This window comes from Ruditapes philippinarum, unplaced genomic scaffold, assembly GCF_026571515.1.
Source record: "Ruditapes philippinarum isolate M1 unplaced genomic scaffold, ASM2657151v2 ctg3561_1_1_1_1, whole genome shotgun sequence".
NCBI lineage: Eukaryota > Metazoa > Mollusca > Bivalvia > Venerida > Veneridae > Ruditapes > Ruditapes philippinarum.
This window is the reverse complement of record NW_026866922.1, coordinates 44736-64088: the sequence shown is the minus strand read 5'-3', so window position 1 is coordinate 64088 and position 19353 is coordinate 44736. Positions and strand designations below refer to the sequence as shown.

The window sequence follows — 19353 nt, the reverse complement described above, 5'->3', positions numbered from 1 at the left end:
TTTAGTGAACTAACATTTTACAAGTTTATAAAGGAACTAAACAGGAATTTTAAATAATTCATTTACAGGTATAGTTTTACTGCACTTGTTCAAGGTAGGAACTGTGACACTGACACCAAAATACTTAAACAGTTATCGACCAAGTGAAATTTCTAAATATTCACATAAAAGTTCAACTTGGCAGTATAAAAAAATGTTTTTTCAGCACCAAAATGACTGAAATCCAACAATTTTTACATTTAGCATTATTATCATTTATGAAAATTACTGGTCCCATTAGGGGTTCTACTTTTACCTCAAACACAAAAGTACCAAAATAATATTGTGCGTCAAGGGTTATTACTAAAACAAGTATATTAAAGATATACAATGGTCAAATTTGATTTTTAAAATATTAATAATTGTGACATAATCTCTTTGTTTGTATAAAATCAACATGTTTCAACTTCATTTAAAGTAAATATGTTATGTTTTGAACGCTACACACTAAAGGTGGTTACAATATGAATATATAGTGTCATTAAAAAATCTTTACCTAACCCATAATAGGAAATGCAGCTCCTTATACATAGTTTATTCATTATTTTATTCAAATTAAACATATTTCCCCTAAAATTTCATTATTTCAAACCAAAATAAAGAAATTTAAAATTTTTATATTAAAGGTTTAAAAATTTAAATTTTTCCCTCAAATCAAAAAAATTTTTTTTAAATTTAAAAACAAATCCCAATTTAAAAAAGAAATTTTAAAGTTTAAAAATTTTCCCAAAAAAAAGAAATAATTTTTTAACAAATTCAACCCAAAAATTTTTCTTAAATTTTTTAGTACAAAAATTGAAGATGCCTTTTTGCTTTCACATTTTTTTCAACTTTTATCTCCCAAATTTTTGTAATGCAACATTTAAACATACTAACAATACCCCTTAAAATTTTTTAACAATCAGTGTTGTATCTAGGGAATTTTTTAAAATTTTCATCCCCCCACTAAACCCCGAAAAAATTTGGGGGGGTTTTTGAAAAAAAATATGGGCAACATGCACAGGGCCAAAACACCATTTTTGGGGAAGGGGCCTCAGCCTTTTTTCTTGGGGAAAATATGCGTGATTTTGGCATACTTTGGGAAAAGGGGTCTCAAATTTAACAAAAACTTTTAAAAGTTCTTCCAAATAGAAAAGAAACAAGAGCTGTCGGTAGGACAGCACGCTCGACTATTCTAATTGCTTGATAGTAAAAGAGCCTTGATAATGTTAAATTTTTTAAGTTCACAAAAGGGCTAATTTTTTTTTATAAATTCATGTTATAGGTCTTAGAGAGAGTCTAATTATACAGAATTGGCTTGACTATTCGGAAGGTAATGTCACAAGGGTTTTTTATTGAGTATAATGACACTAATTACCTATGAATACATAAAATTGACAGAAAAGGTACAAAGGCTTGTTATTAAGATGTTTTATCAAGTAAATCACTGCTTTATTATTACGAATGCATAAAATTGTCCCAAAAAAGGCACAAACCCTTCAGTAGTTATGGAGATAACAGCTTACAAGCAAAACTTTACCATGAATTTTTTTAAGTTGAAAAAAGGAAAAAAATCAGCCTAAATGCAAGATAGAATTATGGATCTTTGTTCAGTGACCTACAATTCTGACCCTAAATGCATATGTGAAGTTTTAAATAAATATCTTTAATAGTTATTGAGATATGTAAAACTTGCATGTAAACATTAACCAAGAGACTAAGTAGAAAAGGGATATGAATCAGCCTTAATGCAAGATAGAGTTATGGAACTTGGTCAATGACATACAATTATGACCCTCAAATTATAACCCTAAGTACATGTGTAAAGTTTCAAGTAAATATCTTTGAAGACCTTTAACCTTTAACCAAAATCTCTAAGTTTCAAAGGGGCAAATAATTCTGCAAATATTGCAGACAGAGATATGCAATTTAGCAAAATGATGTACATTGTTACTATAAAAAAGTATTGTAAATTTCAAATGAATATCTCAAGCAATAATTGAGATATTTGAGTTTACAAAAAAACTTTACCCAAAATTTCTAAGTTTCAAAGGGGCATAATTCTGTCAGTATTGTACGCAGAGTTATCCAATTTGTCAATCTGATGAACCTTGTTACTATAAATAAGTATTGTAAGTTTCAATTGAATATCTCAAGCAATAATTGAGATATTTGTCTTTACAAAAACTTTAACCAAAATTTCTAAGTTAAAAAGGGGTATAATTCTGTCAATATTGTAGGCAGAGTTATCCAACTTGTCAATCTGATGTACCTTATTACTATTAATAAGTATTTTAAGTTTCAATTGAATATCTCAAACAATAATTGAGATATTTGTCTTTATAAAAAACTTTAACCAAAATTTCTAAGTTAAAAAGGGGCATAATTCTGGCAATATTGTAGATAGAGTTATCCAACTTGTCAATCTGATGTACCTTGTTACTATAAATAAGTATTGTAAGTTTCAATTGAATATCTCAAGCAATAATTGAGATATTTGACTTTACAAAAAACTTTAACCAACGCAGACGCCGACGCGGACGCTGACGCCGGGGCGACTACAATAGCTCTCATATTCTTCGAATAGTCGAGCTAAAAAGCAGTGGGAAATACTAATAAGGCAGTAAAAGACCTGAATTCAACACCATCATTTAAATTTCTTCTAAATTCTATGGGAAATTTAAAGACTGGGGAATTTTAAGGACCAAACTGGGGAAAAAAAGAGGCTAGTTTGTTTGGGGAAGCAGCCTATATTCGGCCTCTACAAAGAAGGGTTTTTTGGCCCTGATGCATTTACTTAACAATATGATGTACCGAAAATAATTTATTATACGTTAACGTTTAGGCATTTTTGACAGCAATTATCTACTCAACAACAAAAATAAAATAAAAATATTGACGAATACTAGAAGTGTGCGAAAGTTAACTGTCAATACACACGCATGATGACCTGACTGGCTGCTACACTGATTTAGTACATATTTTAGTCATTACCACCAGTGGAGACAAACATGGCGGAAGCGTTCAAGAGACAAGATACGATGAAGATAAACTGAATTTAGCTGAAAAGATTGTCGAATGTCCTACTTGGCAACTCATTGGATTTGAATGCAAGATTTGCAAAAAATATGCATGAATTACATGGCCTAGATACAACACTGAGAATAAATTTAAAAGCTACAAAAAAATGTAACTTATAATTATCAAGAAATCTATTATCATCTTAGAAATAACATACTTGTAGGCGGTGTTGATTAGAAAGTGTGTAAATTATGAAGCAATTGGTTATGGTAGAACTTAAGATAAATTCAACTTGCTGGTCTAGGTTAATCTCGTACAAACAGATGTGCAACCAAATTAGGATAAAGGGCCATTTATATTGTTATTTCCTTTTGTTTAATAGAGGATATTTGGCCCCTCTTTCTACTTTCACAGACGCTATTGTTCTCTTTTGTTCTGTTTAACAGTTAGATGGCTCCCTTTCCCTATTCCGTAATGTGGACAGAGAGACGAATGGTTCAATTACTATATACCCAGGCCCATAAGAATAAAATGAGCCGTGTCATGACAAAACCAACGTAATGCATTTGCGACCAGCATGGATCCAGACCAGCCTGCGCATACCCGCAGTCTGATCAGGATCCATGCTGTTTGCTTACAAACCCTATAACAAGTAGAGAAACTGATAGTGAACAGCATGGATCCTGATCAGACTGCGCGGACACGCAGGCTGGTCTGGATCCATGCTGGTCACAAACCCATTATTTTGGTTTTGTCATGACACGGCTCAAATAGGATTACTTACAGAATTTTGGGACAAAATATCCACAGCTATTTCTGGTAGAGTGCGGTAAGTCCGGACCTAAGGAGACAAAATTTGAATAAAAAATTACATGCATAGTACATAGTTTTGTGCATTAGGATTTCGTAGTAGTAGATTATTACAAATTTCTTCCTGATGATAGTTAATATCTATATAAGTTGACCCCAGGGCTTTAATTTGAACAAAATTGGTAGACACTCACTAGAAGATGTTTCATGCTTAATATCTAAGCTCTACCTATTTGGGTTTTTTAAAAGAAGACTTTTAAAGTTTTTACTATATACAAATAAGGAAAATCAATGACCCCTGGACCAATTTTGACCCCTAGCCTTTTATTTGAACAAACTTGGTGGACACTGACTTGACAATGTTTCATGCCAAATATTTAAACTCTAGCTCTTTCACATTTTTTAAAGACGATTTTTTAAGTTTTTTCTTTCGGTTTCCATGGCAACCAGTGTTCTGCATGGAATTAAATTTTTTGAACAATATTTAAAGTTGACTGCCAAAGGAACATTCCTGTGAAGTTTGGATGAAATCGGTTTGGCAGTTTTTGAGATGTCGTTTTAAGTTTAAGTTTACAGACGGACGGCTCAAGAAAAGCAATTACAAAGCTCACCATGCCACTTTGTGACAGGTGAGCTAAAAACAGCATTTAACTAATTTTCTAACCAAAACTATGAATTATCTTTTGATTAAGTCAGAGAAAAATTTACCCCAAGATTATTGCCAAGTTCTACAAACAATTATCAGGTATAACTTAGTGAACACTAGAAATGTGTCCATAGGACACGGGTGCCCCCACCGCGCCACTGTTCTGTCAATCTTTTTACTAAGTCAAGGGAAATAACTCTACAAATACTGGATAAATCCACAAGCGAAACCCCAGGTGCAAATCTAAAATATGCTGAGCAACCTGCCCATAAGGTTTAATGACTATGTCAAACCCTTTTTGAGAAACTTGCGACTTAAGTTGAAAATTGCAAAAATTTTCTAAGTGAAGGGCAATAACTCTAAAAATACTACATAAATCCAGACGAAAATACCTGGTACACAACTGCACATGCTGATCAATATTCCTGTAAAGTTACATGACTCTAGATCAAATACTTTTTGAGTTACCTGCGACACATGTTGAAATTTGCCAAATTTTACTAACTCAAGGGCAATAACTCTGAAAATACTAAAAATTTCCAGACGAAAATACCCAGGTGCACAACTACACATGCTGATCAACATTCCTGTAAAGTTTCATGACTCTAGGTCAAATACTTTTTGAGTTATGTGCGACACATGTTGAAAATTGCCAAATTTTACTAACTCAAGGGCAATAACTCTGAAAATACTAAAAATATCCAGACGAAAATACCCAGGTGCACAACTATACATGCTGATCAACATTCCTGTAAAGTTTCATGACTCTAGGTCAAATACTTTTGAGTTACGTGCGACACAAGTTGAAAATTGCCAAATTTTACTAACTCAAGGGCAATTACTCTGAAAATACTAAGAATATCCACACGAAAATACCCAGGTGCACAACTACACATGCTGATCAACATTCCTGTAAAGTTTCATGACTCTAGGTCAAATACTTTTGAGTTACGTGCGACACAAGTTGAAAATTGCCAAATTTTACTAACTCAAGGGCAATAACTCTAAAAATACTAAAAATATCCAGACGAAAATACCCAGGTGCACAACTACACATGCTGATCAACATTCCTGTAAAGTTTCATGACTCTAGGTCAAATACTTTTTGAGTTACATGCGACACAAGTTGAAAATTGCAAAATTTTACTAAGTCAAGGACAATAACTCTGAAAATACTAAAAATGTCCAGCCGAAAATACCCAGGTGCACAACTACACATGCTGATCAACATTCCTGTAAAGTTTCATGACTCTAGGTCAAATACTTTTTGAGTTACGTGCGACACAAAAGTGAACGGACGGACGGACGGAAGGGCAAGGGTAAATCTAAATGCCCGCCACTAACGTGGGGGCACAAAAATGTAACAGTTACAAAATTCAACTTGTGGAATATCATTACAACTCCTCTGGCAATTTAATAACTTACTGAATTGCAGAGAGCACTCCATTTTCTCCGACATAATTCACCTTCCAATCCAAGCGCCTCGCCAATGTCGGTCCAGTTAATATCGATTGAGTCAAATGGGGCAATACTCTCGTCCGGAGAGATTTTTGATACGATCTGCCTTGCTAAATTCCTGATATCTTCACCATGCCAGTTGAAACCCTTTCCTGTAATGAAGTAACCGATCTTGGTGCAATGTAAGAAAATATACTTCACTTTACGCCTTGTAAAGAAATTACAGGTTAGAAATTCAAGGGACTTTTCATGGCCATTGTAAGAGACAGAAGTTTCTCTTTATAATTGTCAGGAGTTTTTAATGACTATCTAAAGGCATAAATTTTCTTTTAAAGAAATCTGCATACATCAAATCATTCACTGTCACACAGTTACACTGGTACAGATTAAAGCTTACTATCTTGAGAATTATAGCAATATATGGCATGTCAGAGGCCCTTCTTGAAGGCATTGTATTAAAATGAAGAAGTTTAAGCATTTTTATGTAAATGCCATTTGAAGTCAAGCTAATACAGAATGACTTCACCTCTATTTTCAATAGAGTTTTATGTTTTTATTGACAGTTTATAGCTTCAGTATATTGCGATATCTGAAAACATTGTAATATAAAAGACATCTATGAAACTTCTGAAATCTTTGCATAAATAAAGGCTTAAAAGTAATCTTTCTAAATAGATCATAGGTTTTTACACAACTGACTAAACAGCTGAAATATCCAGTCAATCTTGTGAAATATCCAGTCAATCTTGAAAATTTCATAAGTTTGGATTGGCAGACACTGTAGTGATTTTTTTAGCAATCTAAAAGAACCAAGTTTTATCAGGGCATTTTTGTCAAAATTGTGAAGGGTCCTGGGCCTGTTCATTTGGTGAAAAAAGCATGATATGTCATAAAATTGTGAAAAAAATGACAAAGTACTTGGCACTTCATGACATTTTGAAACTGGAAATGGTTGATTATAATTTCTGACCTGTGTAAAATCTGCTTCAAGTCGGTACTTTAACCCGGTGAACATGTGCAAAAAACAATTAACTTGATTAAAACTATTTCTGTGTTATTGCAATCGGTATAAATCAAGTTAACCGGAATGTAAACAGTGTATTTTGAAGACAAAGTCCCAATATTTTTTTCCCGCTGCTTTGTGAAAAATAAAGTGCGATTTTGAATTGAGAAGGGGCCTTATATCGGTCCTCGTTCAGGGCCCTCGATCAACCAAATCTGCGGCCGATATTCGGCCGCAGTCCCCCACCAAAATAGTATGTTTTTTTCCCCCTAACAGAGGTAAAAATTCCCCCTCGAAACATATAAAGTGTTAAAGAGAAAAATTTAAACTAATGTTGTTTTTGAAAATTAAAATCCATCTATTTGACGTCTATTTTGTAAGAGGAATATCGTACAGTACATGTCTGCATGTTTCCGTTTGTTTTTTTCCCCAAAATCTACCGTCACATATTGGCCTTTCATCCTGTAAAAATGCTAAAATTTCAACAGAAATATGCAGAAGAAAATCGCAATTCCCATCAACAATTTGATTTCAAATTATTTATTCATGAAATCATTTTTTTGTCTTCAAAATGTTACATCAACCACGGTAAATTTTGCCGTGAATTACAAACTTGTAAGTTTTGTTTTCATGATACTTTATTAAATAACTGATGAACAACGATCTTATAATAAACAATCAATTTAATTTTATATAATTTACATCAGAAACAACTAGAATTGTGGATGTGTAAACAGAAAACAAACAAATTTTCATTTGTCACATATTTTCGCGAGGCCGATTTTTACGAATGTTTTACAAAGTCAAGAAAAGGAAGCTTTGTCTTATTAAAAGGTGTGTTAGAACACTAGAAATGTAGTGTATGAATAGAATTTACTTTAGGTCCATGTAGGGGGAATCATAAAGAAAGGTAAGCAGCATAAAGATTTGATGGTGTAAGGTGTTAAAAACTTTTCTTCAAATCTTATCAATCACTTCTGAACAGTTTAGTGTTACCTATTATGGATTTTTTACATGTAAATAAAAAACAGCTGATATTTAAATAAGTGTATTTGATAATAAAAGAAAAGAGAAAAATTCCCCCCATACACTAAAATTCCCCCTGCTGAGGGTAGCGACCCGCTTCCCCCAAATTGGATTGAGGGCCCTGTCGTTATATAAGGAAAAAAAGCCTGTTTATACCATGTCCTGCACCTTCCACATGATTTTCTACTTCCACTTCAACTTCTTCTCCTGAACTGGATGACATAATTTATTTCTCTGCAAAAGATAAAATGGGAACTTAATACTAAACAAAACTCAACAACAGTACTAAATATATACTATATAAAATCATTTTGTGATACTTACTATTTTGATCCATGGGAGGCCAATGAGACCATTATATCATTTTTAGCTTAAGGTCTTCAGCGTACCCGTTTATATACTATAACATGACATGAACGCTGAAGACAACCCAGTAGGAAAAGTCCACCAATAATTGGCCAGGAATCTGCAGCGTTTTTTTTTGCTCTACTTTGGGAATGGTGCCGGTACCAGACTGATTGGGGAAAAATGCGTTATTTTGACTAAAATTGGGAAATTTTTTAATGCATTTTTTCAGCTACAAATGAGATTAGACATCATGAATAACTGTCTAGATAGAACTATTGAGTGGTGATTTATATGAATATGTTGGATTTAAATGATTTTAGAAAAATCACTTTGCCTTGTGGGCATTTTGAACAGTCATTTTGGGAATTTAACATTGGAAATTGGGAATTTTAATGTCTATTTTCTATTGGGAATGGTACCGTTTTAGGGTAGTAGTTATATAAAGAAAAAAAACACTGATCTGACACGCTCGTATTCATTCATCGAACATGCCACGAAGTAAAGTGAAGCATACCTTGATAAAACTATATAAAATCTATTGATAAGCCAAGGTTGGACAAATAAAAATCTTATTACTAACATAAACTATGTAATAGTTTCAGACAGGTTAAAATTATGGCACTTGGCCGCCATATTGCCAAAATGTTTGATCACGTGATTACGAGATTGACCTTTACGAACCCATATGCTTCCAATATTTTTATAAATTATTTTTCTAAAGATATTGAAAAAGGTGATTTACTGATTTTTGTATTCAATAAAAATCTTATTTAAGTATTAAAAATCTTGAATAAAAATATTGAAATCATGTCAACAAAGATGTTCTTAATATAGTACACGACTATATTCTAATCGGTTCCAGCGAATAACGTCATACGAGGTCTCGCGTGACACCTAAATGTCATGGCCGACTGTAGTCAGCGTAATTGATGTTTTACAGATAAATAGGCAATTTTAATAACGGTATTAATATTTTGATACTTTAATTGGTATAGAACAATGTTAAAATAATTGTTTTATCGTAAAATGCACAAGAATTGATTGGGTCAAGTGTATTTGATAGTGAAAAATAAGGTTAAATCAACTTATGTTATTCTGGTTAGGTTTCATAACGGGTCTAATACAAAACTTTAATGCCGCATCAGATGAAAAACAAAAATGTTAAATAGCGGCTTATATTTTATAAAGTTTTGGAAGCCAGAACTATATCATTTTTAGACACAGATTCAGAATAAATATATGCTGCTGCCAAAATAAAGGATCATATCTTATTAATGAATGGCTTGAAAGACTGGTAAGGTTATGAAAATGGGACCATAGATGTTTTGGTAAGAATAATAGACAATCACATGTATGCAATCTTCAGCATTCTATCCCATTTTTCACAAACTAATTTTGAATAAAACTTTCCCTTTATAGGTTCAATTTGTAAATGCTACATGATCTATTAGACGTTTTTGTAATTTGTAAATTGAAAGACCTTTACTTTAACTGCAAAAATGCACACAAGTATATTGTAACTGCAATAATTACAACTATCTTTGAAATTCTTTTATCTAATTTTTAGTTGTTTTTAAAATAGACACGTGGTAATGTCGCGAAAACACATGTCCTTACGTTCCTGTCGTGGTCACTCAGCAGGTAGACAGATTTAACAACATTAAAATACCTTTTAAACGACGTTGACTTTAGAAATAAATGTAGATGTAGAATATAGGTCTAAGATCAACAATCTATGTTGTTTACCAATACTGCACGTAATAACATTCAAATTTAAATAAACAAGTGCAGGTATGACTTAATACCGGATATGACTCATATTCGCGGATATGACTTTAAATACCGGATATGACTTATGTTTTACAAAGTTTGTTTTATAATTTTTTTGATACAAATATCATATACTGAAAGACACTTCTAACGCAACACTTTTTAAAGCGTTTCCCATAGAATGTGTTTGTGATAGCATTCTCGGATTTCACCCACAGGCGGCAGTATCAGTGTTTGGACACCCCACCCCTATCTGCCCCTGGACCCCTACTACAACCCTGAAAAAAAATTCAACACTCTAAGGCTTACTATAAGGTACCAAATACAAAACCACCGATGAAATTATATAAAAAAAAAATTTTCAACTATCAAAATTATATATATATATAGTTATAATAATCGCCGAAACGACGATTTCCCGTGCATAGAAAAACCGGAAAGCACCGGATAGCACCGAAATACCGGAAAGCACTCAAATTTCTCATAAAAACATATGAAAGCTTTATTTTATCGGTTTGAAAGTGTTACCAATCGATTTATTAGATCAAAATCTTTCAGACAAGTTATTTTTATAATATATATTGATAATTATGTACGAGTAATTTTAGGGAAAATAGAGTATATGCGAGTGCTTTCCGGTCCTGCTAAGATACATGTACATTACGCAGGCAAATAGCAATACCTTTTTATCAAAAAGTAATACATGAAAACATTGTTTATTTTAATTGGTTTGAAAAGTGTTTTACCCAATCGATTTATTAGAAATCAAAATCTGTTTTTATGAAGTCATTTTAATAAATATATTTTAATTATTATTACGAGTATTTAAGGAAAATACATATATCGTGAGTGCTTTGCCGGGGTCCTGCTAAGTTACATGTACATTACCGCAATAGCAAAATATTGTTTATCAAAGTAATACATGAAAACTTTTATTTTATTGTTTTGAAAGTGTTAACTAATCAATTTATTAGATCAAAATCTGCTTCAGACAACATGTTTTTATAAATATATATTGATAATTACATTAGTTACGAGTAATTTAAAGAAAATAGATATATCGGATGTTGCTTTCCGGTCCTGCTAAAAAGATACATGTCCATTAACCGGAATAGCAATATTTTTGTTTATCCAAGTAATACATGAAAACTGTAATTTTTTAGTTTGAAAGTGTTTTTCAAAATCTATTTATTAGGTGAAGAATCTGTAAAATATCATGACGTTTTTATAAATATTTTATGTTTAATTAGCGCGATTTTCAAGTTGCCCTACCCAAAATAAATTGAAAATTGCCCTTCCCGGTAATTTGGCTAAAAGTTACAAACCCTTAAAAATTTTTAACCGAATAAGGACCCCAACCTTTCGACATATTTATTATAATTCACAAAAACCTAATCCCCATTCATAAATTAATTATTGCGGAAAGGGGTGTTGAAAATTGATTTATTAGTGTGAACTTATTTTATTTAAAAATATTATGATTATTAGGGGCGTTTTTTCAATCTGCTCTACATATTTCTTTGTATCATAATTCTATAATTTATAGGTTGTGTGAAAGCACAGCATAAAGACAGTGATTTAATCTAGATGTGCGTCTTGCGTAAAATACGGCATAAAAAATAAAAAAAGACGGCACAGTTTCCAAAAAATATGTCGGTTCAATCTGGACGCGAATGCAAATCAGGAAGTTTATAATCCAAAACATATCACGATTTGTGAGATTTCTTACTGTACCCGATTGATTACTTTAATTTCATTTCAATTTCTTCAGTTGAAATAATTTAATTTCCCCGATGATAACAGGTGCAAAGACCTAATCCCCCATTTGCTTGAAACTCGTTAAATTCCCCAAAGCAGTTGTTGCTTGTGATCGGGTAACCGCCCATTAATCGGCATTAGCCAATCAGAGCGTCCATTTTGGCATAAGAGGCGATTTCGCCTACAATGGTGAAATATGCAGACATTGGCGCTAAAAAATGAGAAGGGCACAGGAAAATCGTCAAGCAAATGGCCAAAGGCCGCATCTAAAATCTGTCCCAGAACTTATATTGTATGTTATTTAGTCATCCAGGACAAAACTGGTTACCAACAGCAACAGGTTACCCATTTACCTGTAATTACGCATATTCTTGAGTTTATCCATTTCCTATAGCATTTTTCCAAGTTATCTACTTACCTTATCCCTTTCCCACCTACTACAGTACTGCATTTCTACTACCGTAAATTTAATCCAATAAAGCAAACAAAAAATCATTAATCTACTTAATATTTTAAATAATTATCGGTAACTGAAAAAAAGTGTTGCTATTTTAAGAAATGCTGTAAGTTACAGTATAATCTGACAGGTGTGCAATGATTTCCCCTAAGGCCACTCAAGTTCACGCGGAGTGTAAAAAAAAAAGATGTCTATTACGTCATCAGAATATTTGACAGGGTGATTAACCAATCAGGGTAACATTGTGCATGACTTTTTTTCATGATCAAAAGATCTGTCTGTGTATGCTTTCTACACAGAGGCATACAAGGAGCAATAAAAGTCGTCAGTATGTATACAGTGTGAGAGGGACATTTTGTGCAAATTACGAACAATTAAAATGGATAATGCACAGTATTAGACATAAGTAGTAAGAAAATATAAATTATGCAAATTAGATTTTTGAGCAGCCAATAAAAATTGTTTTCCCTGCAATTAATATTAGTACCAAAAATAACTTTTTTATGCACTTTAATTACTTAATCGCTTGCTATGAAAACATGCAAATCATGTCAAGGATCTGCTCTTAAAAAGACGCATTTATTTTGCTACATGACTCATTGATTTTGCTACAGGACTCATTGTTTTCAAACATGTGCGTCATCCGACGCATTGTAAGGAATTTCTAGATTAATCACTGGAAAGATGATGTGTAAAAAGTACAAAGAAGTTATTCAAAGCATTGATCCATATTTTTTATTATTATATTGTTATATTATGTAAAATAAAGAAAAACTTATAAATTTTCGTTCAGTTATGTCTTTATTTTGACCATATTATGTGTACCGAAAAGCAATGTGGTCATCAGTGGAGGACAGAAGTTGTTGTATTGTTTATCACATGTGCTAATCCATGCTGATTAAAGACCTTGTATATTGTAGCACCTAAAGGTGATGATTTAATCAAATTGTATACAATTGCAATTAATTACACACTCTTTTGATATAAAAACTAATTTTTTTAATGAAGAATTTTACGGCACTCATAAAAAGAAATGTTTGTAACGGATATATACGGAATCTCTTAGAACTTAATATCAAGGTGTTATTAAAATTTACTCTTATTTGAATAAAATTGTATATAAACATCAACAAAATTAATCCATTACCATAATTTTTCTGTAAATGCTAGTAGTGCTATTAAATCTAAATTGGAATATTTCTTAAATAAAATATCAAAAATCATGACAATCGTTAAGACTCATCATATATGAATATAGAAATTTATAATCAACCTTATTTTTTAAATGTAATCCGAAAAAGAAGAAGACATATCTGTTGATGTATTCTATATTTGAACCCATGCCATTACTTACTTACGTAATTTATGCGCGGACATTATTTAGTAGCAAAGTCTCATACAATGATAAAACTACATCTTTTGACTGCATTAACAAAACATGGAGAATGAAAAGAAATAAAGTAATATTACTAACAAGATAACATTTTTATAATTATGTCTGAAGCTAGATTATAATATGCATTGATATTGATATTAAATAAAAAAAATCTAGGGGTCTGCCTGTGTACATATATTGTAGTTTTTTGTGTATATAATATAGAGATAGTTATTTGTTGATTCTGTTTTGAACACATCACTGTTTGTAGAATATTATTAAATTTTAAGTTTAAATGGCATCTCTATATCATAATATCTCAATCAGTTAAATACATCCAGCTATTCTTCACAGGACCGGAAAGCACTCGATATATCTGTTTTCCTAAATAATCGTAATAATAATCATATTATAATTTATAAAACATGTTGTCTGAAAGATTTTGACCTAATTAATCGATTTAAACACTTTCAAACTAAAAAAAATAAAGTTTTCAAGTATTACTTTGATAAACAATATTGCTATTCGGTAAAGTACATGTACCTTAGCAGAACCGGAAAGCACTCGATACTCTATTTTCTTAAATAATCGTAATAATAATCATATTATAATGTAAATGCTACATGATCTATTAGACGTTTTTTGTAATTTGTAATTGAATTGAAAGACCTTTACTTTAACTGCAAAAATGCACACAAGTATATTTGTAACTGCAATAATTACAACTATCTTTGAAATTCTTTTATCTAATTTTTAGTTGTTTTTAAAATAGACACGTGGTAATGTCGCGAAAACACATGTCCTTACGTTCCTGTCGTGGTCACTCAGCAGGTAGACAGATTTAACAACATTAAAATACCTTTTAAACGACGTTGACTTTAGAAATAAATGTAGATGTAGAATATAGGTCTAAGATCAACAATCTATGTTGTTTACCAATACTGCACGTAATAACATTCAAATTTAAATAAACAAGTGCAGGTATGACTTAATACCGGATATGACTCATATTCGCGGATATGACTTTAAATACCGGATATGTCTTATGTTTTACAAAGTTTTTTTTATAATTTTTTTGATACAAATATCATATACTGAAAGACACTTCTAACGCAACACTTTTTAAAGCGTTTCCCATAGAATGTGTTTGTGATAGCATTCTCGGATTTCACCCACAGGCGGCAGTATCAGTGTTTGGACACCCCACCCCTTTATCTGCCCCTGGACCCCTACTACAACCCTGAAAAAAAATTCAACACTCTAAGGCTTACTATAAGGTACCAAATACAAAACCACCGATGAAATTATATAAAAAAAAATTTTCAACTATCAAAATTATATATATATATAGTTATAATAATCGCCGAAACGACGATTTCCCGTGTTCCACATTGTTTGGCAAATGGACATATAGTAAGTAGGCTTTACACCTTTCTATAACTATAATTTTGATAGTGGAAAATTTTTTTTTTTTATATAATTTCATCGGTGGTTTTGTATTTGGTACCTTATAGTAAGCCTTAGAGTGTTGGATTTTTTTTCAGGGTTGTAGTAGGGGTCCAGGGGCAGATAGGGGTGGGGTGTCCAAACACTGATACTGCCGCCTGTGAAAAATATTTGATACCCATGCATGAAATTCCACACGCTATTAATATGATGCAAGCTACTGTATCCAATATTAGACATCATTATTATATATTGTTAAGTGCAATATCTAATTCTATTGGATGAGTACACAGTACTAACACCTACTAGGCTGTTGGGAGCTCTAGGCACCTAATTAATTTTTACTTCCCGTCGGAGCGTGCTCCCTGAGAAATCACAGGCATCCGCAGAGGATGTAAAGACTTGAGATGGCGCAAAGCAACATAACTTGTACTGCGGACCAGCTGCCGATGTTCTGACTAATGCCGAGGGGAGTGGCACTAAAATAGTAGGCTAATTAAGACGACGAGAATGACAACAACAGTCCTTTCATTATTGTTTCAGATACTGTACATTTAGGTTCTCACTGACCGCCGTACAAAGACCTACTTTTGGCTCAAATTTCATATCTTTGGCTAATACCCCGTGGAAATTGCATGGAGGTAAATTATCACCAGTTTGTGCTTCAAAATTAACTCTTTAAGGGCATGACTGGTGACGTACTGTCCGGGGTCCGTACTCAACAGCTAAAGCTGCATTGTGTGCACTTGCGGGCGGATGGACCATCATTTAACATTGATTAGATACATGAGACGCGCTTTTGCAAGGGATATTGGGATCTGCAATCCAAATTTAAAAATCCTAAAACCAAATAATTCATAAATAACAAATTTATTACTTGTATAATAGTCAGATGGTGAATGTTCATGTTTGCAATATATTTTAAAACAACAATGAATTTTACTAGTTATAAAATAATTCCATGAAAAAGTCAATTGTTCAATTTGATAATATCAAATAAAAACACAATTAAATACATGTAAGGGCTTAACACTATTAAACTTGCTACATAAAAACATTGGGGAAAAGCAAAGTTTATTTAACAATTGGTAGATTCACTTGCTTGGCAGTGAGAGAATTGTACCGAGATCATGGTCGACATATAACCATAGCTAACAGAATAACACAATTAAAGGTGAAGCAATTTCATGCAGTTAACATTCTATCCTAATAAACGTGCCATTATAAATATATTTATCACACACCCGTGACAATTTTGCGACTCCGTAAATATGGTATTGGACGGCCGTGCATATATTTTGACGTGACGTCATTAGCGTTATACAAACATAGTGTAAAGACGCGCTAAATGTTAACGTTATACTATAGGCGCGTCAATGTAAACTTACTCTTATTTCACTTTAAAAGGTCTTTATTTTTGGTATGTGATAAATAGACTAATAAATTCGTGTAAGTTCATTACTGAATTTATTGCACTCGTTGAATAAAATAATATTATGCTCGCCAGAGGCTCGCATAATATAATTTTATTCAACTCGTGCAATAAATTCAGTATTGAACTTACACTCATTCAATATCCTCTATTTAATACTTCAGCTTTACATACAATATAGATAATAGAAATAAGTTTAATGGACGTCTTTTTGTTATAAAAATGTAACAACGAAAAACATTACAGAAATACTTTCAAAAATGTTAGATTGATATATTACAACTGGTATTAATTTTCTTATTTATATGTTATGAAATTTTATTACTAACTTAAATTACTTAAAGTTATAGTTAATTAATGCGTAAATTTATTGCTTTTAAACCAAAGTGGAAAAATATACAAAATCAATAAGCACGATCCAAGATATGAAAACATAATGCTTAACAAGAAATATATATGTATATTACAATATTCAGAATCAAATTTAATGTATATAACATTATACAGTATGAAAACTAAAGATAAGATATTAGGAGATATTATGTTAAAGTCTATAAAATGCAAAAGAACATGTTTTCTAGTATTAACAAAAACATAATAAATAAATTTAAGAAACTACCATGATAAGTAATAATATACCTGCAATTCGAATATAAAAATCCTTAATCCAAATAATTTTTAAATAACAACTTTATTTTTTACTTTAGTTTAATTTTAAACCATTACGTGTTAAGTTTCTGACTGTCTGAATACATATATATAATTCTATATCGAAAAAATTCTGTCTCTGTCTGTATTAATATAAGAATAATGCTAACAAAGGTTTCAATAATAAACCAATGAAAAAATGACCCTTAATCAAGAAATTATAAACCAATGAAAATGCATTTTATCAATTATGAAATTATCGATTTGACCAATCAAAATGGTTCGATTTAGACTGATTAACACGCTAGATGCCAAAAGCCAGCGGCATGTTAATTCCTTTCTTTAAGTCAAACAGATAATCAGATAAGAAAACTTCAAACAAGTACAAATGTTCCTGCAATACAGCTATTGAGAAGCTCCGCGCAAAAAATGCGCTCATTAATACAGCTAGATACCTTACCAAATTATTCCTACGCACAGGTCATGTTATATTCAGATTAAGTACTATTGTTCATTTTTTCTCAATGTTTTGTAAACCTTTTTATTTGCATAATTATACTTATCTTATGCTCGAAAGGTCATATGTTCAATTTAAAAAAATGCTTTCACTGATGCTTACCTGGTAAGGAAAGTAATTCCATCGGATACAAACAAGACTTACAAGACTTGTAAATGTCATGTGACATGACTGTACTGTGTACTGTTTGTGTCACTACTGTAGTCAGTAACATAAGATGATAAAAATATCAAAGTCTGTTTTTTATTATTATAATTGTAACAAATATACAAATAGTAACAAAAGGGACTAATATTATATAATATAGTAATATTACATGCATTTTTTCATGTCAAATTAAAAAAAATGGTTTCTTTCAATACTGAAAGTAGAACACACTCTGGAATGAAAAAATGGAACGAATTTCAAAAAGACCAAATTCAGGAATTTTTGTTTGTTATACACGCGTTTCATGGTGATACAGTATTTATCAATATAATAGAATACTGTTACCTGAATTTTAGGCAGGTATGAGGAAATTCACTAACATCATGTTCGTGCGAGTCAAAGATATAAAAGCTACTTGACATTGGTGATATATAAAAAGCTATTGTTAATTGATTTATTGGGAGATCAATATACTATTTTGTTGAATTGCTTTAAAACCCTCTGTGTTTACATTCATAAAAAAACATTACACCTCATGTTCAAACTGCAGACCAAAGTTTCTGTTGTTAAAATGTCACAGTATTCGGCACAAAACTGAATGCCTTCAAACAAAATGGAATCAACATCTTACAAATCGCGGTCGATTTAAATATTGACGGTAAAAAATGTCAGAAGTGCAATTAGCAATCTGGGCGGTAAAAAAGAAAGGAGCTATATACTGGAAAGAACCTAGGGAAAAGACAATTTCAAAATGATAACACTATAATATAACAAATGGCCTACTTACATTTTTTTGATAAGGTCATTATTTATTACCATAGCGCGACACGAATGGCCATTTCGTTTAGACTAAAACTACTTCTATAAATAGATTTTCGGACTTTCACAATGCATCAAGCTATATATAGCTTTCGAATTACTGTACAGCAGTACTGCTTTCCTGTTCTCATTCATTAATATGACATGCTGCGAATCACCGAAGGGAAAACCAATATAATAGAAATCAGAAGGAGTTCTTGAATCCGAATTTATATTCAGCTGTAAATCGAAAGGATAAATTAATAAAATCCGGGCCCATGGACATAAAAAGATTGTAAACACAAATAGCTCCGCGCCCACATGTTAGGATCAGATAGTTGAAAATTGTAGACAAGGTTTAAGTACTTTTGCAACATTTATCACGATCCTAATTGTGTGTATTCATCTTTGACATATTCATTCATTATTATGTATTTTATGAATGTATATGTATTGCATATTAAATATCAGAGCCGGGAAAGTGTCATCTTTTACCTAAACAGATATAAGTTGTATTCATTGAGTCACAGGGTGAGAAAAATGTGCAGCCTGACCGTGACGCGAACCCGGGACCCTCGGAATACCGTACCGCGGCTCTATCGACTGAGCTATCCGGCTGCTTACACATCATCTCCCCTAAATAGTGAACTGAACCGTGACATACTCCCCTGCTTT

General features: G+C 31.9%; 1 protein-coding gene across 1 annotated transcript; it reads right to left on the bottom strand.

The window, feature by feature from the left end:
- Window positions 1-3771: 3771 nt before the first annotated feature.
- Window positions 3772-10137, bottom strand: LOC132734215 (uncharacterized). The gene is made up of 4 exons (XM_060720911.1): window positions 10000-10137; window positions 8139-8216; window positions 5921-6105; window positions 3772-3880 (listed from the first exon to the last, which is right to left on the bottom strand). Exons 2-4 carry the CDS (start codon window positions 8203-8205, stop codon window positions 3806-3808), a joined length of 327 nt encoding a protein of 108 aa, XP_060576894.1. The 5' UTR covers window positions 8206-8216; window positions 10000-10137; the 3' UTR covers window positions 3772-3805.
- Window positions 10138-19353: the final 9216 nt, after the last annotated feature.